General features: G+C 37.9%; 5 protein-coding genes across 5 annotated transcripts; 3 read left to right on the forward strand and 2 right to left on the reverse strand.

Annotated features, from left to right (window-relative positions):
- Nucleotides 1–658: 658 nt before the first annotated feature.
- On the forward strand, nt 659–1,503 carry LOC133329097 (charged multivesicular body protein 1b). The gene is made up of 3 exons (XM_061537596.1): nt 659–764; nt 848–1,313; nt 1,380–1,503. Exons 1-3 carry the CDS (start codon nt 743–745, stop codon nt 1,501–1,503), a joined length of 612 nt encoding a protein of 203 aa, XP_061393580.1. The 5' UTR covers nt 659–742.
- Nucleotides 1,504–2,218: 715 nt separating this feature from the next.
- On the reverse strand, nt 2,219–10,205 carry LOC133329114 (cilia- and flagella-associated protein 45; the record flags this gene model as incomplete). The annotated part of the gene is made up of 5 exons (XM_061537610.1): nt 8,600–10,205; nt 5,017–5,380; nt 4,204–4,293; nt 3,810–4,140; nt 2,219–2,263 (listed from the first exon to the last, which is right to left on the reverse strand). Coding segments are annotated over exons 1-5 (2,436 nt in total), but the record flags the coding sequence as incomplete, so codon positions are not given.
- LOC133329098 (SAGA-associated factor 11 homolog) lies at nt 4,769–5,436 on the forward strand. The gene has a single exon (XM_061537597.1). It carries the CDS (start codon nt 4,771–4,773, stop codon nt 5,434–5,436), a length of 666 nt encoding a protein of 221 aa, XP_061393581.1. The 5' UTR covers nt 4,769–4,770.
- A 3,398-nt stretch (nt 10,206–13,603) lies between the features above and the next one.
- On the reverse strand, nt 13,604–21,027 carry LOC133329115 (gram-negative bacteria-binding protein 2). Its single transcript, XM_061537612.1, has 4 exons — nt 21,009–21,027; nt 14,394–15,140; nt 13,862–14,166; nt 13,604–13,804 (listed from the first exon to the last, which is right to left on the reverse strand). The coding sequence occupies exons 1-4, from the start codon at nt 21,025–21,027 to the stop codon at nt 13,604–13,606; spliced, it is 1,272 nt and encodes a 423-aa protein (XP_061393596.1).
- A 949-nt stretch (nt 21,028–21,976) lies between these two features.
- Nucleotides 21,977–27,242, forward strand: LOC133329116 (gram-negative bacteria-binding protein 1). The gene is made up of 5 exons (XM_061537613.1): nt 21,977–22,103; nt 22,167–22,791; nt 26,384–26,544; nt 26,615–26,958; nt 27,057–27,242. Exons 1-5 carry the CDS (start codon nt 21,977–21,979, stop codon nt 27,240–27,242), a joined length of 1,443 nt encoding a protein of 480 aa, XP_061393597.1.
- The last annotated feature ends 6 nt before the right edge of the window (nt 27,243–27,248 follow it).

Raw genomic sequence — 27,248 nt, forward strand, 5'->3', positions numbered from 1 at the left:
TAGACCTAACACCATGTAATTTAACCGAGAAGTGGATCAGGACAACGAGGAACATGACATTCTATGGTGGACATATTTTCAATTCAATTTTATTTAACATGAGGCCCATTCTATGATATGCTTAACCTAATAAAGGTGGTAAATACCATAATTTCCTACTACTAGTCTCCACGAAGACTAGAGAATTTGGCAACATATGAAATAAAATCATTTGTACTTAGAAAATTGAATAATTTTACCACTTTTTAAGTATAGGAACAGAACAAATATAGAAAATTTATATGGGGTAAAACGCAACAGTTGTGTTCCCAAATCTGCAATTTTTAGCTGGAAAACGCTCACAAGTTTTCTGTTTCCGCCCTTTTACTAGTTATACTTTGTAAAGGATGGTTCAATTAGCGTGTATTTTCTTAATGTTTGAAAGAAAAATCGACAAATTTAAAAAATTGTAATTTCTTGCATGTTATTTTTACCAGAACAGTATTCTTTCAGCAAAATAAATTTGATTATATGGAGAAATTTGGCATTTCATAAAGTGGCAACACTTTTTTGACACAAGACATACGTCGCCATTACAGATGCAATAAGAATATGACGTACATCAGTGATTCATTGATCAGACAAATTGCAAGAGAAAAAATATAAACTTTTTTAGTTGAAAAACAACACTTGTAGTTTAAAAACAAACAAATTTATCTTCTTTTCTGTTTTTTCTTAAAAATCTATCAAACTGGGGAACGAAATGTCGTCGGCACAAATGGAAAGTATGTAGTAAACATCGTCGCTAATTTTCCTCAACAAATTTATATGTTGTCTCGTCTTTGTTTTGATTCTTCAATTTTCTTAGAACATTTATTCAATTTAAAATTTGCTGTCAAGGAGCTAGAACGCAATAGCAAAAAATGTGAAAAAGAGGAGAAATTGGAAAAGGCCAAAGCCAAGAAGGCCATACAGAAGGGTAATATGGATGTGGCTCGAATACATGCCGAAAATGCAATACGACAGAAAAATCAAGCTGTGAATTATTTGCGAATGAGCGCCCGAGTAGATGCTGTCGCCAGTCGTGTTCAATCGGCATTGACCACACGTAAGGTGACCGGTTCAATGGCTGGAGTTGTTAAGGCTATGGATGCTGCCATGAAGGGTATGAATTTGGAAAAGATCTCCTCATTGATGGAGAAATTCGAACAACAATTCGAAGATTTGGATGTTCAAAGTTCTGTCATGGAGAATACAATGTCCGATACCACAACAACCTCAGTGCCACAAGGTGATGTTGATAATCTGCTGCAACAAGTGGCCGATGAGGCAGGGTATGTACTTAGAAATTGTAAATTTCGGACTGTGGAATTAAATACATTTTATTTAATTGCTTACAGTTTGGAGCTGAACATGGAACTGCCCAGTGGTGTACAATCATCGACAATTGGCGCCTCCACACAGGTATCACAGGAACAAGACGAATTGACTCAACGATTGGCCCGTTTGAGACAAACTGAATAAAATGTTAGTTTATATTGTTTCTCCAATTAAGGAATATTTGATTGTTATGCTTATATGATTGTCGTCGTCTTTCGAGCCCTCAAGGGAAGATATATACATATATTTTATAGTTTTATAATTTAAGCTCACTTCTCACCGTCTATAATAATAAAATTTGAAAAAGTATATGGTATGGAATGCATGTTAGACACAACGCACTCCATTGAATTTGGCAAAAATATATGCTTTTAGGCATTGTTTATGAAATTGTGTTTGTACTTTTTTAGTGTTGGCATTTTTTTCCGTATTGATATAATCTGTTGATATTGATTTATGAAGAGATTCCCCGCTATCTTAATTTTTGTTTTTACTATGAATGACTCATATAGTAATGATAACATAAATTCAACGACATGTTATACCTATGTAATCATTAGATCTTATAAACAAACATTTTTTTGACATTCACTATCGCGAAGCTAATATTAAAACGTATACAAAATAGATTTAAAGGGAAAATGATCTAATGTGACTTGTTTTTTACACCCTCCACCATAGTATGAAGGGTATATTACTTTCGTTTTTCCGTTTGTAATATATATTCTTGATATATATATATATATATATATATAGATAGCCAAAATTTTGCATAGAGTCGTATTTTGTCCACGGGCTACATCGGTCCTCATTTAGACATAGCTCCCATATAAGGGTACCCCCAAAATTTCGGTATTTTGAGGTTCTTGAGCGCGTTTTCAACTGACTTCGGTGAAATTTGGTACTTTGAGTTCTTATTGAGTAGCAAATCTCTCTCTCTCCCATATAACGGGTTTTGGGGGGTTTTATTCACATTTTTCGCCCGAATTAGCTGTAATTTAGTACTTTGAGTTCCTATTGGGTATCAAATCTCTCCACAAAAAATTATAAATATAGGTCAATTTTCGTTATTTTGGGGCTCTTGAGCGCGTTTTTTCAATAGAATTCGCTGAAATTTGGTATTTTGTAGTCGTATATGGTAACAAATTTTCCCACTATTGTGCCATAATATGGGGGTAGTCGTTACTGGGAATAGTCAGTTTTTACCCTACAAAGCCATTTTGTTTTAATCATTCCGTGATAAAAACTCGTGATAAAAAACTCAAACCTGACAATAATGAAATATATTGGCAGGCATTTAGGCATCTCCTTCATATAATGATATCTCTTGAAGGGAAGAATTGAGATAAAAAATTAAAATATTGGGTTTAAAATTGACATATCCCGGTCACTAATTAGGCATAGTCCTCATATAATGATATCCCCAAATATTCGCTATTTGCTACACTATAACATTGTAATCTAAATTGCAGTAGTTTAAGGATTTTATACTCTACCATGAGTTATCAATATCAGACCACGTTTTGAAGCTTTCAGATTATAGGAAAAATTCTCTTTAAATTTACTGAAATTTGTATTTGTTGTACATAATGATTTACATAAATCGGTTTGTACAATTATCGGTATATGCCTACTTTTTGGTATGTTCCCTATATTTTCACTGCAAGTATCTGTCATTATACCTATGGTGGAGGGTATCCAAAGTTCGGCCCGGTCGAACTTAACGATTTTTTCACTTGTTCTTTATTACTTTTTAACTTAAAATACAAATAAAGCAGAGGAAGAGCACACAATTTTGGTTGGCGTAATATGTGTAAAGTATCTTCTTATACCCTCAGTCTTAGTATGGTATATTGTGAAATATAAAACCAAATCCGATTTTCTATATTTCCAAGCCCGCATATAAAAATGACACCATTTTAAAGGTTTCGGCTCATTTTTCAACCTAAGTGCCTGCCAACAAATTAAGGAATAATCTTAAAAAAGAATATCATTTAAAATCAAATAAACATAGAACCAGACCCGCATTAGTTTGGGTTTATACATGTAACTTTTGTAAGTAACTCTGCTGAGTTCTTAGAAGAGAGAGGTATAAAAATTGACAAGAGAGAAGGAATTCAAAAGAGAATCGTAGAGATCAGAAGCTCAGACTTAAGGATTGAAGTAGACGAATTGCTAATGCGATGTACGCTACACAAACGATAATAAAAGCTAGAATTGTAAAGTTCCGGTAATTTGAGACATTTTGTACTAACCATTGCATAATTTTTAAAAATATCTTCTCAAAAAAATGTTCATTTCAAAATAATTGCTATTATTTATTAAATATCCTAAATGATTAATACTATAACTTAAATCGATAGTTTACAAAATATGGAAAAACTAAATCACAGTAGCTGATCATTTTTAAGATTCATTTGCCGCTGCTGCATCATTAGCAACTGTTGGGCTTGACTCTCCTGATAGAGCATATCTTGTACATCCATTGCTGTCATATTTATTCCCTGGGTCGTTGATGTAATTGATGATTTATCATCACTAGCTGACTTTTTAACCCGTTGCTTACGAGGTTTCTTTTCTTTGGGTGTCGACTCGGTGGTATTAGCAGTGGTATTGTCCTTATTTTTTGGTTTCGGCCCACGCTTCTGTTCGATTTTTCGCTTGGGATGTGGTGCCACCATTGGTAAACTTCTCCAGCCATCATTGTGCCTATCGAGTCTTGCCTTGAGTATTTCAACATCACGTTCACGTCGCCTTATCATTTTTTTGATATTATTTATTCTGAAATTGATAGTAAAATTTTGAATTCGGGATAAAGAGGAGGGATATGCATGTAAATCTTACCTCAAAACAAATCGTTCGTTCTCCGTTTGTATTTCCTGGCATCGTGCCAATAATTTTTCCACAAATTGTTTATATTTACTATCTTTTTCACTGAGTAACATGTTGTTTGCAAATTGTTTTCAATAAAATGCTAAAAAAATAAACACTAGAATATTGAAAAGCCAGCCGTTGTCTATTTGCAACGCCGTTAAATAGAAATGATTCTCAGCTGATTGCCTTGCAATGATTTCGACCTAGGTTACCCTAACACAACAAAGCCATAAAAAGTCAACCAAGCCGCCACAAGTATTTTGAACGGCCGCAACATTATTTTGGGATAAGAATTTTTATTTCTTTATATTATATGACCATATATGTAGATATTAAGGACTCCTTCGACGGCTCTGACCCATGGCGATGTTATAAACAGCATGGATGTCACAAAATATATTTGGTATAAAAACATTCAACGCCCCTGCAAATATATAAAACCCCATTTGACGCCGTCTCTCACAATCCATACCGCCTATAAACTCTTCTAGCGCTGCTCTGTTGTTCCGCTGCTCTTACAAATTTATTTGCAAGGAGATGTCAACCGGCACTGCAAATGCTGCTGTTTCCAGCAAATCGACAAATTCAACAACCTCATCATCTAAAGTTCCTGTCAACGAAAAATCGAACAACAACTCTCAGAATGCAAATACCTCAACTGCCAGTATTATCAAATCGTATCGTGAAATTGTAAACGACCCCAAAACCCTGGACGAAGCTGCCAACTATTTGTATCAGTCGCTGTTGGACGATGCCGTTGTCGGTGTATTTCTGGAAATTCACCATTTGCGCAAGACTGGCAATCTGACAGCGATGGACGGTGTGAACGAAGACGATGCAGAAACCTCATTTCGTATTGTCGACATGCCAAATTTCGATATATTTGGCATATCCACCGCCAAAAAACCAATGGACTGCACCTGCCCCAACTGTGATAGGCCTGTGTCGGCGGCTCGTTTTGCTCCACACTTGGAAAAGTGTATGGGCATGGGTCGTATATCCAGCCGCATTGCTAGCCGTCGACTGGCCACCAAGGAGAGTAACAGTGCCAGCTCTTCGTCGTCGTCATCATATCTGCAGACAACAAATGCCGGAAGTGATGATGAAGACGATGTGGATTGGTCGTCGGAGAAACGTCGCAAGAAGTCTAGCCAAAATTCTCGTAACAATGGTTCCAAAAAGAATAATGGTAAAACATTTTAAGGGCACTACTTCTCGACACCACGACTCCATTTTATTCTCCTATATGATTCTCTAATTTTAGTATATAGTTCATTACCAATTTTTTTATAATCGTATTTTAGTTTAATTTATGAATGTATTTTTAATTATTTAGTTTTGAATATGATACTATTCATTACACATCTTTTTTTATATAAAAAAAAAACAAAATATCTATTAATAATATGGAAATTTAAAGGCTAATATATATTTTATGGAAAAGCCTTGATGGCCAAGGTAAAATTTATTTTTTATTAAAGGGATATTTTTCTGTATGGGTAGTGAGTATTGTAAGGGTGTATTTATAGGGTGTGGGCCAATTAATACTTAATATTTAGTTTAATTTTTATAGATAATTATTAAGAACTACTTTTAAAATATTTATACCTACATCCCCTCTAGATGGGAGGATTCCATTTATGGGATTTCATCCGTTGTAATCACACCATGCAAAGTTCGAAGATGGGCCACATTATCCAATTGAAATGGCTGTTGTAGAGCTTTCGTAGTTTTTAGAGAGCCGAAAATAATTTAGCTAAAAATGGTCTGTGTAGATCCGGTGTGATGAATTTATTGCTGGTAACATTAATGTTCACAAAGGAAAAGCTTTATATCTTTGTTTGCGGCTATTGCTGATTTTTTGGGATAACATGTCTTCGGTCATGAGAATCTTTTTTTGTAAAACATATCCTCATATTTCGAGTACTTTTGCGATTTTTTCGTCCTTATTTTTTAAACCATAAAGCTATTACCACAGGATGAGTTTTTTTACCACCAAATATTCTACAAAATGTCGCAATAAGATTTTAGATATTCCCGTTAAGGGCTTCCTGAAGCTTCCGATTTACGACATTTTTAAGACATAGGGCTATTTTTCAAACGAAATTGATTAGAGTTAGACATATGAAATATTGATTTATCTTTAGCGTTAACTTTTCGATATATTAAGAATGGTGCGATACGTTCTCCAAACGAATTGGCTGGTTATTAAAAATTCTCTTTCCCAAACTTCCGATTTTCGATGTTTTTAAGATTTATGTAAAGTTTTCAGACCGAAATTATTTGGATTAGTCCTCTGATTAGGTTCTTTATAATCTTCACCACACCGTGTTACAGGGTATTATGTCTTTGTGCATATGTTTGTAACAGGTAAAAGGAATCGAGATAGACCCATTGTTCCTTTTTAGAATATGCATAGAATCACTTTCGATATATGCCCGTTCGTCTGTCCACTTTTAATTCTATACAAAGCATTTATGATCCGATTTAAATTTAGCCACAGGTCACTTATTTGGACCAAGGACGAACCCTATTGCAATGGGAGAAACTCGGTACAAATTTAGATATAGCTCCCATATATAGTTTCGTCCGATTTAATGTATAGTCCCTATATATCTTTCGATTTGCACGAAATTTGGCATAGTGTACTGAATTAGGTCTAGAATGATGTGTTTTAAGTTTCGTGAAAATCGGTTCAGATTTAGATATAGTTATAAATAGTTTTCGTCCGATTTAATTTAAATGGTATACCAAAGTGCCTATATATCTTTCGATTTGCACGAAATTTTGCATGGAATACTGAATTAGGTCTAGAATGATGTGTGCCATTTTCTGTGTGCCATAAATAAAACTAATGTCATCAAAAATCGTAGAAGAATAGTGTCGGCCAACTGATGCTACTATGGTCTGAGTAAGCAAATCAAAAGAAAGGCCACTACCCGTGCTGTTATGTGGATCTGAAGCATGGGTACTTAACAAAGCAGATGAGGCAGCTCTTGGAGTGTTTGAGAGAAAAAAAAACACCGAAAGATCTATGGACCGATATGCGTTGACGGTGAATATCGCGAATAAACCATGAGTTGTACCAGCTATTCTCGGTCGTAGGCATTGTTAGACATATTGAGCTGCAGCGACTACGTTGGCTAGGTAATGCTGTGAGAATGGATGAAGATGCCCCAGCCCAAAAGGCATATAAAAGCGAACCAGCTGATGGTTCACGCAGAAGGGGAAAGCCACGAATAAGATGGAATGAAAGTTCTGTCACAAGCCAGCTATTTGAAATATTCCATTGCGTACTGGATTGAAGTCGTTTCAGGTTTAGCTTCCATTCGATTTCATGTAAATGGTATACCAAATAACTAAAGTTTGTCGGACGAATTAGTTTACAACGTACCATTTCATACAAGTTATTGACTTCAAATTTTTCATAAATTTCAGAATTTTATGTGTATGGGTTGTACTTCACAAAGTTAATTTCGTCCGATTCCATTTCAATTGCCCCAAAAGATGCTATATCTATTCTATCTACAGAATATTGTACATATGAGCATCTATTGTGTGTACCAAAAGTTGTTAATATTGGTCCATTGCTAAATATAACATCCATGGTTTTTTATAGCTCCCACCCTCCGATTTTCGGCATTTTGAGGATTTTAGGTTTGTAAGATTTTTTTTTTTAATAAATATAACCATCAAAAGTGTTTCTTAAGACAATTGAAATACTAAAGGGTCCTGTTTCATTCTCCCCTATTCATTACAAATAAATGTCCTAATTCACTTAATAAAAATCAAGCCTTCTGGTACAACTTTTTCCTAGTGAGCATAAAATTAAGACTAACAGAGGCATAATAAGAAAACGAAAGAATGTCGCTAATAATAGTTTATTTTTTATAGGCCTGAATAGCATTAGATTCGACATAGATGTTATTCTAAAATCCAGAACATTATCACCATAACTATATTCACATTCACTCAGACAATACGAATAATGTTTTTTAAGCAATAATAGGAATATTGTTCGTATTGTTTAAAAATTCGCCAAATATAGGAAATTACACACAGAGGTAATACTTCAGATTACAAGACAAGGATTAATCTTCAACAATGTATGGCGATAGTGTTTTGGAACAAAAAAGGATTTCCAATTTGATATTTATCTGTTATGGTTAATAAAATACATCAAGTAAATATTTGATTTTAAACCCTGTTTTGTTCGCTATGTGTTTTTGCTATCGTCATGGTGATAATGTTTTGGAACAAATTATGATTAATGCTTTCAGTGATATTTAATAGCTCCAAATAAAAAATATATATGTCATTCATACATGCATGAATATTTACTGTAACTTTGTAACATGACTGTTACCTTGACCACCACCACCACTACTAATAATACGTGATAGCTGTTTCTCCACATCCTTAATGTATTTTTCCGGCAAGCAGGCCTCACGCATAGCTGATAATTTAGCATTAATGACGGCACGTATATTAGCATCTCGCTGCCTTTCACTTTCACGCCATGCATCCGCTTGACTCTTTTCCAATTCTTTCAGACGACGTCTTTGCATTTCATTATCGCCCATTTGTCGTATAATCTCAAGACGATACATATCTCGCTTACGATCTCTTTCCTCCTGGGCCCGCCGTTCCTTGGCCTCTTCATTTTTAAGCCGTTCAATGAGTACATTGAAATCTTGTTCGGCACGAGCTATTTGCAGCGCTTGACGGTGTTTGGTCTCTTGCATTTGACGTTCACGTGCCTCAGCCAATTCTTTTTCGATTTGTTTTTTACGCAAAGCGGCTTCACGTTCCTTACGCCTATATTCTCGTTCGATTTTCTCCTGTTCACGCAGATAGGACATTTCTTCACGATCCGATTTTGATTGTAGAATCTTTTCGGCCAGAGAATAGATACGTTGTTGTTTACGTTCAAATTCCTGTTTGGCCAACATTTTCTCATTGTGCAGTGCCTTTAGACGCTCCGCTTTCTCTTTCATATAGGCAGCTACTTTCATTTCAGCTTCTCGCTCCTGCTGCCAAAGCATTTTACGGAATTGTGTGGACATTTCTACAACTTTAGCTAGATCTTCACGATATTTGCGACGTCTTTCTTGGGATTCTTTTTGGCGACGCTCTTCATCACGTTTGATGGCTTCGTTGGCTTTTCGCAACATTTGGGCCTCCTCTTCAATGCGTTCTGCCTCCAGGAAACGTAAATTTTCTCTTTCGTGAAGCTGCTTTTTAATTTCGTCGGCATATTTTTGTTTGTTTTCGTGAAGTTTATTAAATTTTTCATCTTCCTCGGAGAGAGCCTTTATGGCATTGTCGATTACCTGACGTTCCAAACGTTGTTCGTGATTCTTAAGTTCCCGTTGTATTTGAGTTTTCTCCTGGACCTGTGCATCACGCACAGCATGGCATTTTGCTTCCAATATAATACGATTGGCTTTTTTGACTTCTTCCTCCTGTTCGTGTTTGGCAAGGAAGGCCCTTTCCAATATACGTATTTGGTCATTACCCTCATCGGGTGTAAGGGTTTTATTACGTTCTGCCTCAAGCTTTTTACGTTCCTCGTCAATTTCTTTGAAACGTTGTTTGGCACGCTCAGCTTCCTCTTCCAAACGTTTTGCCTCTTCTTCACGTTTCATCAGAGCATCCAAACGTTCCTCAATTGTCACCACTTTAGAGGCAGTCTTAAGACGTTCTAATTCTCTTGGTGGTATAGAGACTTTTCGTACATCCTTTGAGCGTGGTTGTTTCTTACGAGTTTGGTTATGATAGTTTGGCGTTAGGCCTCGGGTATAGAAAACTTCCGAACATGGATTAAATGATATATCCTGTTTGCAAGCATAGCTGGGATATTGAATATCAGAACTACGATGACGTACTGCAGTTTTGGCTCGATTTGTGTTGCTTGTTGTTTGCGGAAAATGTGTAACCGAACGTCGATTACATGCCGAAAAACAGGGCATTTTTTGGGGGGAAAGTTGATATGTAGAGAAGTGAATAAAAAATAAATATGTTTTATTTAAATTATATTCGTATGTCGACTGTCTGGTTGCCAATAAAAAAGTAATAGAAAAAGAAACACTTTCAGTTCCAATAGTTGTTTATTGCAACTATGGTAATATATCTAGCAACTGGTTGTTAGCTGGGAATAGTGGTTGTTGTTTTCAGGGAAATATATAAAAAATATACACAGGGAATGGTCCAGCATTTTTTATAAACACTGTAAAACATGATGGGGTTACAAATCACTCAAAATTCCAAATTAGAAATGATCTTTAACAATATGGCTCTACTAGGAAGTTGTGTTTGGTCTTAATCGATACAAAAATATGCAAATTTGATTCAGCTAATTTTTTTGGCCGAAAGATGAAACCTAATGAAATAGGTGAAAATTGGTTTAGATTTAGATATAACTCCCATATATATTTAAGTCCGATTTACGGTAAATGGTGCACCAAACTCTCAGGGTTTGTCTGATTAAGTCGACATTTTTCATAGTATACCGAAGTCAGTCTAGAATATCGTTTTATAGAAATCGATTCAAATGTAGATATAGCCCTCATATATTCATCTGATTTTAAATAAATGGCGCACCAAACTTCCAAGGTTTGCCCTATAGAGACGACATTTGTCATACTTACTTAATTACTTAGCTGGCTTCTTACAGAACGGTTGTTCCATAAGCCGAGCTTTAAAAAGATTTCTAAGCGCGTCGGTCTTGTGCGCATCTCCTCCAATTTGAAAGACCACGTTCCCAGATGTTGCTTTCTACTTGGTCTTTCCGTCTGATTCGTAGCCTACGGGAACCATCAGTAGGCTCGCTTTTATATGCCTTTTGAGCTGGGGCATTTTGATTCATTCGCACAACATGGCCTAGCCATAGTAGTCGCTGCAGCTCAATACGACTGGATATGTCGATGTCTGCGTATAAATTGTAAAGCTCGTGGTTCAAGAGCGCAAGTACCCATGCTTTAGATCCATATAAAAGCACGGGTAGTATCAGCGTCTTGTAAAGTGTGAGTTTGGTATGGCGGGAGGTGGCCTTGTTTCTAAACTGCTTACTTAGACCGTAGTAGCATCTGTTGGCCATCGCAATCCTTCTCCGAATTTCAAAACTGATGTCATTCATTTTATATATGGCGGTACCAAGGTATATAAAATCTTTATCTACCTCGAAACTGTAGTTCTCAAGTTCCACAGTTGGTACGAGTCTACTGGACGTCTTGCGCGTTGACACAATCAGCTTGGTCTTTTCGTCATTTACTGCCAGTCCCACTTTTGCAGACTCCTTCTCAATTTGTTCAAAGGTGGCTGTTGTCGCTCGCAATGTTCAACCCATTATATCGATGTCATCGTATGACCTTTTCCAGCTGGATGTTAAAAAGATCACACGACAAACTGTCACCTTGTCGGAATTCTCGTTCGGTATTGAAGGACTCCGATAGGTCCTTTCCGACTTTAACTGCAGACCTTGTGCCCCTTAAACTTATCCTGCATTGCTGTATTAATTTTGCAGGAATGCCGAACGTAGACATGGCTTTAAACACCTCCGAACGGAGAGGGCTGCCGAATGGGATTTATAGTCTACGAATAGGTGGTATGTGTTGATATGTTTTTCGTGGATCTTTTGGGATTGGTCAATGGTGGATTTGCCAGGCCCTAAGCCGCATTGGTATGGTACAATAATGACATTGACCAGGCTTCAGTCGTTCACACAACACACTGGATAGCATTTTATATGCGATGGGAGGAAGACTAATTGCCTATAGTCGTCTTGTCTTCTTTTTTGTTCACGGGACACAGGATGCTGAGGTTCCAATCATTGGACATTCAGTGCCTCTAGCCAACTTGTACTAATCAGCTGGTGCATGCTCCTGACCATCATCTGAATAGTTCAGCTGGTTCATCGACATCTGCTGCTTTATTGTTCTTCAGCCGATTGATTGCTACTCTGACTTCATCTTGGCTAGGTGGTAAACACTCTTGTTCACGTAGCGAACATGGGTTTCGCATAATGAACAGACTCATAAGAATGTGTAGCGTGCTTGCCACATGTGAGATAAAGAAATGTGTGTGTCCACTCCATGTGTTTGTCAGATGGGTTCACGTACTCTTTCTCTCTCTCTCTTTTGCACATTAGTCTATGATAGGTTAAGTCATATTGTGATATTTAGTGTGTAAATGCACAGCAAAACATAAAGACGTGCTTTCACTCCGAGGACAATATCCGCGTCAACAAGAACAGATTCTTCGTTCAATAACTCTCTACCGCCATCTCTTATTTGTTCTGGGGTATCTTCTTCACCGCCACTATTTGATACCAGAAGCTTTTCAAAATACTCCTTGCAGATCATCAGCACGCTATCTGTATCTTTCACCAGATTTCCATCGTCATCTCTAAAGGAGGATGTACCTGCGACAAAGCATTCGGTTTGGTGTCTTACTCGTTGGTAAAATTTCTGGACTTTATTTTAAATCCTGTACATCCCGATTTGCTCACGCTTTACTTGTCCTTGATTCTTTTTTCTGAAAATATGTTCCCTTCCGATTTTTGCATTAAAATCTCCTAGCAGAATTGTTATGTCATGGCCAGGGTCTGTTCATCTGTATATTCGGTCGGAGCATGGGCGCAAATGAGACTGATGTAGAAGAACTTTCCTTTTATGCGGATTATAGCAATTCGCTCGTCTACTGGAGTGAATCTGGAAACGAGGTCTTTTATTCTCCTATTAACCATAAATCCGCAGCCAAATTCACGTATCGTAATCATCTGATTTACTTACGCCAGTCCCTTTCCATCGCATTTCCTGTAAGGCAATAATATCGGCTTTGTACTTCTTGAGTACACCCCCCTAAGCGAAAACTATGCCTGTTTTGTACAACGTGCGCACATTCCAAGTGCAGATTCGCTGATCGTGGTCCCTTATACGATTGCGGGGGTCGTCAACATTAGGGGGGTTTGGTTTTCTGTTTCCTTGATTTTTCATAGTATTATTTTTTTTCCGAATGTGGGCAACTAAACGACGCCTCAACCCATTTTTTTATAGTTATTATGGGTGAACTCGCGGCACATATTAGCTGACTATTCAATGGACGATGAAAATAGTTACCCCGGGTGACACCGTGGGGAGGTCAGTGTCCACAATTGAGATGAAAGAGGGACCAAGATAAGCCTGGGCTTCGTCATGTGAAAGCAATCAGAGCCGTTGCTTAATTTCTATCATCCCATACGTCACCCAATCTGATCCACATTCTAATTAGAAAATATTAAAATTCTAAGATTTATGGTAATTTAATTTAACACAAAATAATAATAAAACACATATTTTATAATAAAGTTCCTATATTATTAATAAGTTAACTAAACCGCATACACCCTGACATAATCTATACGCATTGTCTGATTGTCATCAGCCCATGAAATAAGACCATCCTTGATATTTTGCCAAAAAATACCAATAGCCTTGGGTGATGTATTTTTCCATGGCTTGTGTTCAGGATTTACTAAAGTATCTGGGAATTCCAGATGACCACCCGCCGAGACACCAACAGATATGAAAAACTATAAAAAAGAAAAATATTTATTAGATTTCTTTAAAGTAAAAATACCAAATCTTACCTCATCATTAAATTCATTTAGATTTTCCTGAAATTCACCATATGTTCGACCATCAACACTAACAGCTATTGAGTTATTTGTCCATGTCAGGGTGTAAATATGAAAATCATTTCCAAAATGTTCATTGGCATATAATTCTTTAAGATTGTTTTCGTATTGGTCAAAATATTTTACAAGACCACCGTATAGACGACGTCCGCCAATATCCTTCATGGGATTTGTAATCAACAGCTGTTCATTGCCACGGGCAAAGGCAATACGCATTTGTCTGCGTTGAAATGTACCATAGTTTTCCAAGGTTATATCTAGAGAATAGATAAGTTTGAATCAAGCAAAAATACAAATTTGGAAAGGGGGATACACATACTAGGATTTCAGGCATGCTTCTTTTATTTGAATTTTATTAAATGCGAATTTTTAAAGGAGTATCCAAGGCAAATTTGAGTTTGGACCCTTTTATCCTTTATTTACAATAAACGATGGCAACATAAGAATTCTCGAATGTGTCTCCCCCCTAACTCTTAATACTTACATGGCAATAACCAATTACCCTTTGGTAATTTCGCTCGTATTTCAACTCGACCATATTTAAATTGAAAAGTATTTCTTGTATTAATATTCGATGAATTAATGGGTGGTACATAATTGAATGGGAATTGTGTGCTAGCTTTACATTCTTTGATGTTATTTTCCACGGGAGTACATCGGCTACCAAAATCAATGGCCGCCATTCTGGCATTGACTTGTGTAAAGGTGGGTTTAATATTTAAAATTCCATCAGCGATGAAAATATTCTCATGACTATTATCGTATAAAACAAATTCCTCGTTTTGACGTGCCGTCAACAGGTTGCGTATACCAAATGACCATTTGGAGAGATCGATTTGGGCATCGTTGAAATTCTCTTCAAAAATTAGTTGATTTTTGCAAATCTTTTTCAGACCCTTGACTATAGTTTGAGATGGTTCACACACTTCGGTGGGAGGTTGGGGTTTCTCATCACCACTAATACCACCGCATGGTGTTGTGGGAGTATTGTTAGGGGTTTTTATGGCCACATTATTATTTTCACCCACAACAATATATTGTTTGTCTTTATATGCCTCTCCATTGTGGTCCACCAATATTGAAATATTTATTTTATCCTTATCTTTGAGGGGAGTATTCGAGGTCTGAGTTATTTTCCAAACAGGATTTCCTTCCAAAACTAAATCCATATATCCCGGACATTTGTCATTGATTTTTATGTAATAAATGACTTTGCGAATACCTGGGTCATCTGAAAAGAGGAAATGAAATCAAACACATTATTACATATGGTGGACCCCTGTCATATATACGAGCGCAGTTCGGAAAGTTCTTAGCCTAGCACAAAAAGCGCAGTATAAACAGAAAAAAGAACACATATTAAATTTTGTTTCGATCTGACAACTCCTTCATATAGAAACAAGTATTCCAAAAAAGGCATTACAATGGAAGAAATTAGAAATGCTTGCTTTCATTGTAAAAAAATTGCGGAACACCTGTTTCTATATGAATGGGTTGCCAGATCGAAAAAACTTTAACATTTGTTTATAACAGAGATGGACGTTTCTAAAACACTTAACTTTTTTCTGTTTATACAGCGTTTTTTGTGCTAGGCTAAGAACTTTCCGAACTGCTCTCGAATAATATATAACCAGGAAAAGATCGTATGTGATATTTAAAATAAAACGGCATATCCATTAGATCTTTTTACCGGGTTAACATACTCTATGAGGATTTATTTCACATATATGCTAAGGAATTTATAATTGGAACCCACTGGTTTAACGAAATCCGGTTAAATGTAAACGTACTATAAATGTAAACTGGAAAGTCCAAGGACCTTGATTATACCGAAAAAGAAGCGTGATCTTTGAAAAAGATAACTGAGATCCTCAAAATAGCGAGGTTACTAAAATATGGAAGGTACCGCTGTATTGGGACTACTTTAGAAAATGAACCAATATTTTTGTTAGACTAATTTGCTACCCATTTACAACCAAAAATACAAGTCAACTCGGCTATAAAAAGTTAACATAATATAGGCTAATGGGGTCGATCCCGAAAATTGGGGAATATTTATCCTTTTTGGAAAGAAGATTTGGGAATCCATGGGCGAAGCGTCTGAATATTGATGCAACATTGGAATCGATGTGAGTAAATTGGGGACAACGGTCAAGTTACTCTCTAATCAGGAAAATATGGATGATAGGGCCTTAGTGACATTTAACGACGAATCAGTGACTTACCCGAAGAGATGCGCGAGATATTTTAACCGAGCTACTACGTCATATAAGATCTATTCCCGCCGAGAAGGTATCCACTACACTGGGTGATGTTGAAAGAGGCCTCCATAGCACTAAATCGTTTGTTTCTGGCGGAATATCTATGGTAATGCTAAAACCGCTATATAAGTCGAGTATCTTAATTTGTCGATGAAATTCGTTCATCCTTCCTGAAGTCTTAACAATATGCTAGGTGGTCCCACTTCTGAAGTCTGTCAACTGTACTAGCGAAGGTGAATCGTGCAGGCCTCATGTTGGGCGCCAGTAGCGAAAAGTTTTGAGGATTACTTCTCTCCAGTATTAGGGAAAATTATCCAGTTGCGGATTATTATTATATTTTCTGTACGCAACTCAGTACAACAACAGCGTTGTATGACTAAACCGGAATAGGCTCTGTCATCAAACATTGTCGATAGCTCTTGATCTATCAAGAGCCTTTACGTTGAAAACGTTAAAAGTTGAGAGCACTTCACTTCGACCAAGGTTAAAGCGATGGATAATAAATTATATGTATGGACACCAGTGGTAAGTGGAGTTCCGGAATAAGATTTTCAAAACCCAGCTGGAACAAGCCGGGAATAGAACAGAGTTGGTTGCGCTTGACCCACCGAAAGTTTTTGATACAATCAATCATGTCATACTGGCACGTTATGGAGAGAACACTTCCCTTCGTACAAGATTGAAACAATGGGCAATAAATTATATGTATGAACGCTAGTTGAAGTGGAGTTCCGGAATAAGATGTTCCAACTCCATAGAGTGAGGCAGGGAAAATATCTCGAGCCTACCGTCAAGAACTCTACCAAATCTTGTCGTCTCGTTGTCATGCGAGGAATATGAAAATCTTCGTCAAATTTTTTACCACATAAACTGCAGAGATAAAAAATCGGTTCAGTTTTGAAAATAGCTTCCACTATGTCTGTTCGTAGAAAGATGTGAGACTAGTTAATATTAAATCGGTTCAGATCAATATACTGTTCTCATATATAATTTCATCAGATTTTATGTAAATGGCGCCCAAAAGACATAATGTCTGTACTATTTATAATACATTTTAGATAAGGCTCTGGATTAGGACTACAATGACGTGTTTCATGTTTGTTTTCAAATATTTTCTGATACGGACATTTTCGGACCGAATAGGCCGTAATTTTGCTTTAGCAGTTATAAATGAGCATGACACGTCCTTGCTAAAAAGAAAGAATTAACCATTCCATAGAAACTGCACCAAAAGCAACACATGGGTACCAAAAACCTCCATCAAGAAACCCATGGTACGATCAGGAGTGTCGTAATGCTACTGATGTGAAAAACGCAGCGTGTAGGGCAATCAGACAGTAGCAACACGTAATGCGATTGTGAATTATCGGGGGGAAAGGAGAGAGGAGACACGTATTTTCAGAAAAAAGAAGAAGACAAACTTGATCGTGAGAAAATCGAGATGTACAGGAGTCAGAAAGAAGTCCGGAAATTTTAAAAACGAATAAAACACCAAACCGAAGGCTTTGGCGCAGGCACATCCTCCTTAGAGATGAAGATGGAAACCTGGTGACAGGTACAGACAGCGTGTTGAGGATCTGGAAGGAGAATTTTGCAAAGCTTCTGGTATCAAATAGGGGCGGTGAAGAAGATACCCCAGAACCAATAAGAGATGACGGTATACAGTGTATACCATCTAACCAAGATGTGACAATAATAATAAAGCAGCAGGTGCGAATAGATTATTAGCCGAACTATTTAAGGCCGGTGTTCAGACGCTGATCAGGACAATGTACTAACTGATTAGTACTTTTGTCATTCCTGCAAAATTAATACGACTATACAGCATAACTTTAAGTGACACAAGGTCAGCAGTTAAAGTCAGAAAGGACCTTTCGGAGCCCTTTAATACCGAACGAGGTTTCAGACAAGGTGACAGTTTGTCGTGTGACCTGCTGGAAAATGTCATATGAGACGCAAAGGTGAACGGAAATGGTACTCTGTACACCAAACAACACATGTTACTCGCCTACGCTGATGACATCCATCCATGACAGCCACCTTTGAACAAATTGAGAAGGAATCTGCCAAAGTGGGTCTGGCAGTAAACGGCGAGAAGACCAAGCTGATGGTATCCACGCCCAATACGTCCAGTATACTCGAACCAACTGTGGAACTTGTCAACTACAGTTTCGCGGTAGTGAACGATTTTATATACCTTGGTACCGCCATAAATAAAACTAATGACATCAGTTTGGAAATTCGGAGAGGGAGAGGGCCATCAGATGGTCCAAGTTAATAGTTTAGAAACAAGGCCACCTCCCGCCAGACAAAACTCACACACTTCAAGACGCTGATACTATCCGTGCTGTTATATGGATCTGAAGCATGGGAACTTACGCAAGCAGATGTGGCAGCTCTTGGAGTGCTTGAGAGAAAATTTCTCCTAAAGATCTATGGACCGATCTGCGTTGACGCCGCCGAATGAGCCATGAGTTGTACCATCTATTCTCGGACATCGACATAGTCGGACGGACCAAGCTGCAGAGACTACGTTGAGAATGAATGAGGATGTCCCAGCACAAAAGACATATAAAAGCGAGCCTACTGATGGCTTCCGCAGAATGGGAAGGCCAAGAATTAGATGGAAAGATCAACATCTGATAGTCTTTTAAAATGTCGTTCAATAGTTCCTTAATAATTTCAAAATTAGTAGAAATCTTCGTTTTGGAAATCATGATTCCAAATTCAATAACCCTTTAAAAACTGGTATAATTGTTCTTGAATAATTTCAAAATCAAAAGCAATCATCCAAAACGATTATTATTATAAACAAAAATTCATTCCGAATAATCAATGAATTGGCGCCGAACAGTTTGTATACACACAAACATACATATATATGATTTCTTTGCGTATGTTTGTCATCAATTGGAGGGGATTTACAAATTTCTTTATACCCAAATTGAATCTTTTGTTGGATATTATTAATTGTTCTTTTCTTTTTTATGTTCGAATAAACTTTGGAAAATACTTGCCGACATACCTGACAAACTTAAAGAAAATCCATTATTTATTGGTTCCAATTTTACGTTGGGTGTCTCATATGACCAACATGCTGTCTTTATAATCAAGACAACAAATAATAGTAGTAGTAGTCGTATTTTCCAAAAACAAAAGGAAGACATTTGCAATCAAACAAAAACCCCGAACTGAATCGCACAACCGTGTTTCTGAGCTTCACTGATAAGAAATTCTGGCAGACTAAAAAATATTGTACCTGTGAGTATGAATCAGAAAGTTATGATCTCTCAAAACTTGTTTTCTTTTTGTTTTGTTTGGAGCGTGTACTCAGTCAGAACTTGAAAGATGCACTGTACAATCGAGGTGTATTGCATTGTGTTGGTAATATGTGAACAGGTATGATATTCGGAAACTTGATTTTTTAGATTTCAATTCGGGTTTGTAAAAATTATCTCGGCTTTTGTCGCTATTATTAAATGGTAGACTTCTTTACACCTTAAAGATTCGTGTTGGTCGGACGTAGAGTATATCGGGCACCATTCATAAAAAAACGGTTGAATTGCATATGGGAGTTATATAGAAATCTGAACCGATTAGAACGAAACTCAGCACACGTAATTCTAGTCAGTAGAAGTTATGCATGAGAGCAATATCTAAATCGGAACCGATTAAAGGCAAACTTGTTGCTAATCATTGTAGACTCAATTCTATACGCTAGGGAAAGTTTCGTGTCAATTGGAAATACTTAGTGTCTTTTCGGTGCCATTTATAAGAAATCAGATGAAATAATAAATGGAAGTTACATTTAAATCTGAACCGACTAAAAAGCTTGACACGCTTCCTCCATGGCTCAATTCAGTGCGTTAGGTCCTCAGTGTTCTGAATCTGAATCGATTCTCGCCAATTTGTATTCTTCTTTGTGCTAATTAAATGAATTGACTCGAATCGCAAATGGGTATTAAAAGCGATCTGTACTTGTAAACCCGAACGGACACGTAAATCGACCCAAAAACGTGTTTCTAAGTATATTTTCAACAGTATATTTGGGTCCATATTATCTTCACATAGACGACAGTAGTCTACTTTACTAACGTACTTTTTTAAAATATGAAATCTAGTTCTGTAATAACCTATTATGATTCCCAGAAAATTGGTTTATGTTATTTTAAAAGGGCAGTGGTGCAGGATAATGAGTTCGATATACAGCGCAATTTTATCGATTTACCGAATTTGGATAAAATAAATCTGCTCCTCGGAAACTCGCCTCCTGCTATGCCCGTGGCTTATTTGAAATCAGTCCCCAGTACTCATTAAGCTCGCGTATAAACAATGTGAAGACCGAAGTTCTACTTCTCGACCAACCTCTGCATTCTTTTTAAAACGAGGTGGTAGGGAGCAGACAGAGGTTACCAAGACGCACGGGATTCAATCAACAGGTTCATTTATTAGATTAATACTCTCCCAAAGAGGTTTATGTTCATTTACATCTGCTCCAGTTCCAAAAAGTTGTAGGAACAATATAGATGCCACCATTCTGCTCGGGATCTTATCAGCATATATAAATGCTTGATTACTACCCTTCTAAAGGAGTCTAAGATGATTGAAGGCCTGCTGACTCCTTATCCTCGAAGTTTATGGCCTTAACACACTTATATAGGAGAATCCTTCCAAACAGTTAGATTTTATTGTCAACCACGATAGGAAGCAATAGAAAAAAAAACTTCAGATATCGGTCAAGTAGCAACCAAAAACTCCCAATGATGGCAAACCTTTGCTTACGGTCCCACTTTTGTCGAGTTAAAGTCCCCCTTGTCTTGGCTTCTGCGAAGACTTACCACTTGGTATGATTTTCATTGTCCTCCTTAGCAGCTACCGATGCGTACGATACCGATGATCTGCAATAATGATGGTTATTGATTGGTCATCTGGGAACATTTACGGAGTTGCCCTCTCATTATTTTGGTTTGAAAGGAGTTTATCGAAAGGTCGATACCTAAGGAACAATAAGTTGACGCCTCATTACATTGGCTTCGAAGTTTCCTGCGAAAGCGACTGTCAAATCTGTGAGCAAGCGACTGTCAAAAAGAAAAAGAGCTCCCCGTCGACCGATAATAAAAGAAAGCCGAGTCAAACCAACGTCAACGTTGACTTAGATAGATGCGGTTTCAGAGAGGATTATCTAATGCTGGAATTTGAAACTCCATCGGAGCGAGACACATCGGACTGATCTAGGAACCTTGGACAATTAAAAACAAGGTCTCTGGATTAAGCAATATAAATTACCAACTCTTCCATGCAAATACGGGTTCTCATCCGAGAACCTGCATAATATATCACAAAAATGTATGCTTTATCCTCTTCCCAGAGTTGTCAACACCGGACGCCACAGTACTGAAGCAGCGGATGGTAACATTTACCTGACATCAGTATATCTCCCGTTCGACTCGCCAAAATAACGAATTTTGAAAGGTAACTTTAAATGGAGGCAATACCAAAATAGGATGTGAGCCCTAAGTTTTCCATAATATCTCATCATTCGTATAATCGATTCTATAAAATTAATTTATATAGGGTATCACGTATTCGGCTTCGTTTATATAATTACAATTGTGTACTCTTCCTCTCACTCACTCTCTCTCTCTCTGCAGCATTTGCTAACTTATTCTCTTCTCACCCTGATAACACTGATGGAAATCCCAAGAAAGCAAATCTATACATTGATGCTTTCTTGATACGAGCAGTCTCTTCTCAAATAAGATCAAGCTAAGGTTACGGTCAGATTGATGTGCGCTTCTTCTTAGAAATGAATAAATTGCACTTAATTGTTGGCATTTTATATTTTTTAAATCGATTTGTCTTTAATTATGGCTATACTGTGGATACGGTAAAATTGGATGTGTTTGATGATAAGTTTCAAGCCTCGATACCAAGTAAGTTTTTATTTAAAGAAGGATAAAGAAAATATTCTAAAAAATAAACACTTGTTTCACCAGATGATCCCGACATCAAATGGGTGGCTTTCAATGTCAACATCAACAAAGCCTTTAAATCATTCGAAGCTGGCCAGCTATCCGGTTTGGTCGGTATGCCCAGAGACAACAAGTGGTCACATGAATTTACACGTTCCCTCTCCGATATGGATATTATTTATATTTGGTTGGCCATACAACATGATCGTGTTATATTTCGTGATAAACAAGGACCATTTTCGGTTGCTGCCATACGACGGGGTGATTCGAATATAATGGCCATTACAACGTCTTCAACAACAACCACAACGACGACCACGACAGCATCACCTCCACCATCTCCAATTGAAGTTGGTAATAATCGTGTAGATGCTACTACCGAACAGACCGAAAATTGTTATGCCTCACAAACGGAATTGCCCCATGGAAATAATAAACATTGTAAGGGTGATCTGCTCTTTGAAGAGACTTTTGATTCCCGCCTTGATGAGAATCGTTGGACAAATGAAGTACGTATACCCATAAGGACGACAGATGATGAATTTGTTATGTACAATGGAACTGCGTATGTGGATAATGGTATATTGAGAATAACTCCAACGCTGTATGGCGGATCGATTAATATAGATAATATTAATTTGGGCAGTAGGTAAGTGAAAGAAGTGAAATTTCTAACTGTAATTTATTTGAAAAAAAGGAAAAAAAATTTTGAATTTGCAACACCTCGGAATACATACATTCGGTATTTTGGGGAGTTAGGATGAGATATTTCGAATTCTATTTGGGTATAAAATCTCCTTTATGAATATTGGCTGAAGTTTCGGTGTAGCCTATATTCACTTTTTGGCATTTGGGCTTGTTTTTCAACCCAATTGTCTTGACTTTGCTATTCCATGGTACAATAATACAAGGATATAAATCTGATCGGTCAGATAATCTGACTTGTGTGAACTATATGGGAACTAAAGCTAAAAGTGAGCCGATTTTGTAAATAGGGCTTGTCCTTGGGCCAAGTAAGTAGGCTGTGCCAAATTGTATCTCATTCGGATCATAAATGAAACCTGTACTTCGTTCACAATTTAACATGGGCAGACAGATAGGCCGACGGACATACGAGGGAAGTTCGGAAATTTCTTAGCCTATCACATAAAGCGCGATATAAACAGAAAAAAGTTAAGTGTATTGGAAAATTCAATCTCTGTTATGATCTGGCAACTCCTTCATGTAGAAACATGTGTTGCAACGTTGGAACCGGTGTGAGTAAACTTTGTACAACGGCTAAGTCGTTCTCAACCCCATGGAAAGAAGAGTTATAGGTTCTCATTCACATTTTATGCGAAAGTATCACTGATCTGACGAGATTTGCTAGTTTTTTGCTGGTCGAATACCCAAACTGAGATCTGATTTCCCAGCAGAGAAAGTTGGACTGGGGAAAAAGCATGATGAACTCAGTCGTTCTCACCCAAAAGATCCCAAAGTCAGGGAACTCTCGTTGGAGGTCATCAAATTAGTCGTGGAGCATAAGCGGAATAAATGGTTAGATCATCTGAATGTTGCAACATTGGAACCGATGTGAGTAAACTGGGGGCAACAGTTAAATTGTTGAACTCCATATCACATTTAACGGTGACAGATGGGATGATGTTTCAAATGTTATTCAAACCACTAAAGCATCTAAAGCGTTGGACAAGGACTATATCTCAATGGCAAAGGTGAAAAACCCCTTAACTCGTTAATAACCACCAACTTGAAATGGTTTTCCCGCTTCTGAATCAAGGTAAGAACGCAAGCAAAGGTCAATTGTCGCTAGTATCGAAAACCCTTGAGGTATTACTCCTTCCCAAAATTAGGGAATGCTGTCCAGTGGCAGATCATCTTGTTGTAGTAAAATACAATAGCGTTGTACGCCATCGTCACACAAATAAGTCGAGGAATAAAGCCGAAGAGGATGTGCCATAGAACGGCGTTGATCAATCAGTCAATCATACCATTCTGTTTGAGGATATCGAGAACACTTCTCATCGGCCATGTTTGAATCGTTGGATAATCAATTATATGTGTGGACGCCAGACATACGTAGAGTTGCGGAATAATAAGTCCAAACCCCGTAGAGTGAAGAAGGGAGTTCCTTAGGGCGAAGTGATATCTCCGGAACCTTTACGGTATTTCACGCCCTCCAGAGCGAATTGAGGCCGTTACGTATGCAGATGATTGTATAATCATGCCCGACGCCTTTTCCTACAGTTGAGTACTTATGTGTAATGTTGGGCGCCGACATAGCCGATTTAGCAGTCTTCTTTCACGCGCGGAATATGAAAATATCCGACACGATATCTTTTGTCACATTGTGTACCACATGGACTGTGAGGATTAGAACGCCATTGACTGTACATGTCGAGGGGCACACAATTCCGACAACCAACTATCCCAAAATTCTCGCGGTCACATCCGACAGAATGTTCAAATTGTTGAAAAGAAGGAACAGGGTCCTCCTTACTGTTAGCGCTTGGGGCGCAGATAAGGAAGCCTTTTTTGATCAAGACTTTGGCTAGCAATGCTGCGCAACTAGTCTTACGCAAAGGACAAGTATTCATACCTGTCAGAAACGCTGGCCTGAAAACATGACATCAGTGGACCATCTTTATGAGGAGGCGAAGATCTTTCCCCTATGTCAGCATAATAATTGGGTGCTTCAAGGGCAATAATCCTAACCATCAAGAACCAGGCGTGTAAGGAAGGATATGCATAATTTAGAGAGAGGTCCAACGTTATAAAATGAGCCTGTAGATCAAGTTGCTTCTAAGTATTCATACTGATACAGTCGCCGCAGCGCTGAATGAATACAGAGTGAATGCCTTCCTCGGAGCTCAGCCAACACACATCGCAACTGAAAAACGTCAGCTGACAAAGCAAACCAGAGTAGTTTTGGCTCAATTACATTCAGGATGACATAGTCCTCTTAATTTGTATTGGGCACAGATTGATGACCACGTACAGGATGTCTGCACAGCATGTGGTACAGGCCCCACACTGCACTTATTCAATTGCCCTGCTAAACCCTCTCAATTTACTCCATAAGATCTGTGGAAGTAGCTGTATTTCCTAACAAGGCTGAAACCAGGGTCCGACTGTATTAGAACGGAGCATTGTTGATACCTGGGCGCCTCAACAAGTTTATTCAAGCTTAGTTGCCGAGTCCTTAATATGGTAAGAGGCTATGCCATGGCCGACCTCAAATCTTCACTAAAATCAACTTCTATGGAGCCCGGGTGTTAACCCGAGCGAGGTAGAGGATCCTAATTCCATCTCCACGGGCTGTAGTGAAATTTCGAGACTTCTTAGGCAGTTAGCCGTCGAAGCGGAGACTGGGGCTGATGAGCTTCCCATCGCAATCATCAGAATAGGGAACTGTTAGACGCTCCACTGACAAAGAGATCTCTGTCAAGAATATGTACCGGAGGGCGGTTAACTACTGCAACCGGTTGATCAGATAAGTAGTTCCCTTTGATCAAGAGGAACCTCAAATTCATTCGGAAGCTCTCCAGGGACTATTCGAACGCTATTGCGAGGGTTTTCTTGATTAAAAGGATTTCTAAACAACGTGTGGAGACCACCACGGTGAACTCTCCAAAAGAGGAGAAGGCTGTTAGTGGCCCTAGCACATCTAGGATGTTGGTTACTGGGTCGTCTGAGCCCTCAGTACCCCGCAAGGGTAAACTGAGCGCTGAGAAATCCCTAAAACCATCATCCACGAAAACTGAAGGTAAGAGACTGTCGAAGGAGACCCCTTAAAAAGGCCTCTATGAAAGCTTATAAAGCACAAACTCTCTCTGGAAATCCAACCTTTGCCGAGATGCCGAAACCGAAATCTAAGGTTATGACAATTGGGCACATGTTGGTGTATAAGCCAAAAGTAGCAGCGCGAAGCAGGTGCCTGAAATCCAACCTCTGCTGAAGTGCCGAAACCGAAATCTAAGATTGTGACAATTGGGCACATGTTGGTGCATAAACCGAAAGTAGCAGCGCGAAGCAGGTGCCTGAATCAGCTGGGTCAATCTCTACAGCAGTTGTCACTCCGGAAGTCAAATATCGACCACTTGTGTATATAATTTCAGGCAAATTTAGAGACGAGTAGTGGGGAACTGATTTAAAGAACGCCTATTTTCAATGAAATAATTCTACTGTGGACCAGAACTTGTCCTATTTTAATTTTATTTTATTCTCCATCTTTTGATTTTCAGATGTACCGACATATATGACAAATGTCATCTACAAGCTAGGCCCAATTTCTATATACCACCCATAGTATCGGGCCGTATAAATACAAGGAAATTTTTCAATTTTAAATATGGAAGGATTGAAGTAAGGGCAAAAGTACCCAAAGGAGATTGGTTGGTACCATGTAAGACCTATTACAGATTATTACAATTCAATATTGAATCTTAACTTTTTATTCTGGAACTATTTTGCAGTACTGATGCTCCAGCCAAATGCAAAGCGATATGGTAATAGCGGTTATAAAAGCGGTGAAATACGCATTGCTTTTGTTCGTGGCAACACACAGCTGAAATGGAATAGTTTAGATATTGATGGTTCGTATTTATATGGTGGTGCCATTGTTAATTCTGATGCCGATCTTAGACATCAATTTATGGCCAACACAACATTGGATGATGTTAACGGTGCTAAAGAACATTTTGGCAATGCTTATCATGTCTACTCATTGATTTGGAAACCAACAGAGTTACTGTTGTCTGTCGATGGTTATCAATATGGTCGTATTAAAACGGATTTTAAAAATTCGATACAAGAACCGGCATGGAGTTTGGGTGGAGATGATGCGCCATTAGATGATATGGTAAAAAAATATAAAAACTTTTTTTATTTTAGGTTATAATCTTATTTGTTTCTTAGTTTTTCATAACCTTGGGCTTGTCAGCTGGTGGACATGGTGATTTTCCTTTGGATGTTGCAAATAAACCCTGGAAGAATACCGATCCAAAGGCGGCATTACGTTTCAATGAAAAACGCAATGAATGGTCCAGGACATGGGAACAACCTTCCTTGGAAGTGGATTATGTAAGGGTGTATGCCATTTAAAATTAT

This window comes from Musca vetustissima, unplaced genomic scaffold (genome assembly GCF_032173495.1).
Source record: "Musca vetustissima isolate MV318-11 ecotype Yass unplaced genomic scaffold, APGP_CSIRO_Mvet_v1 utg4710, whole genome shotgun sequence".
Taxonomy (NCBI): Eukaryota; Metazoa; Arthropoda; class Insecta; order Diptera; family Muscidae; genus Musca; species Musca vetustissima.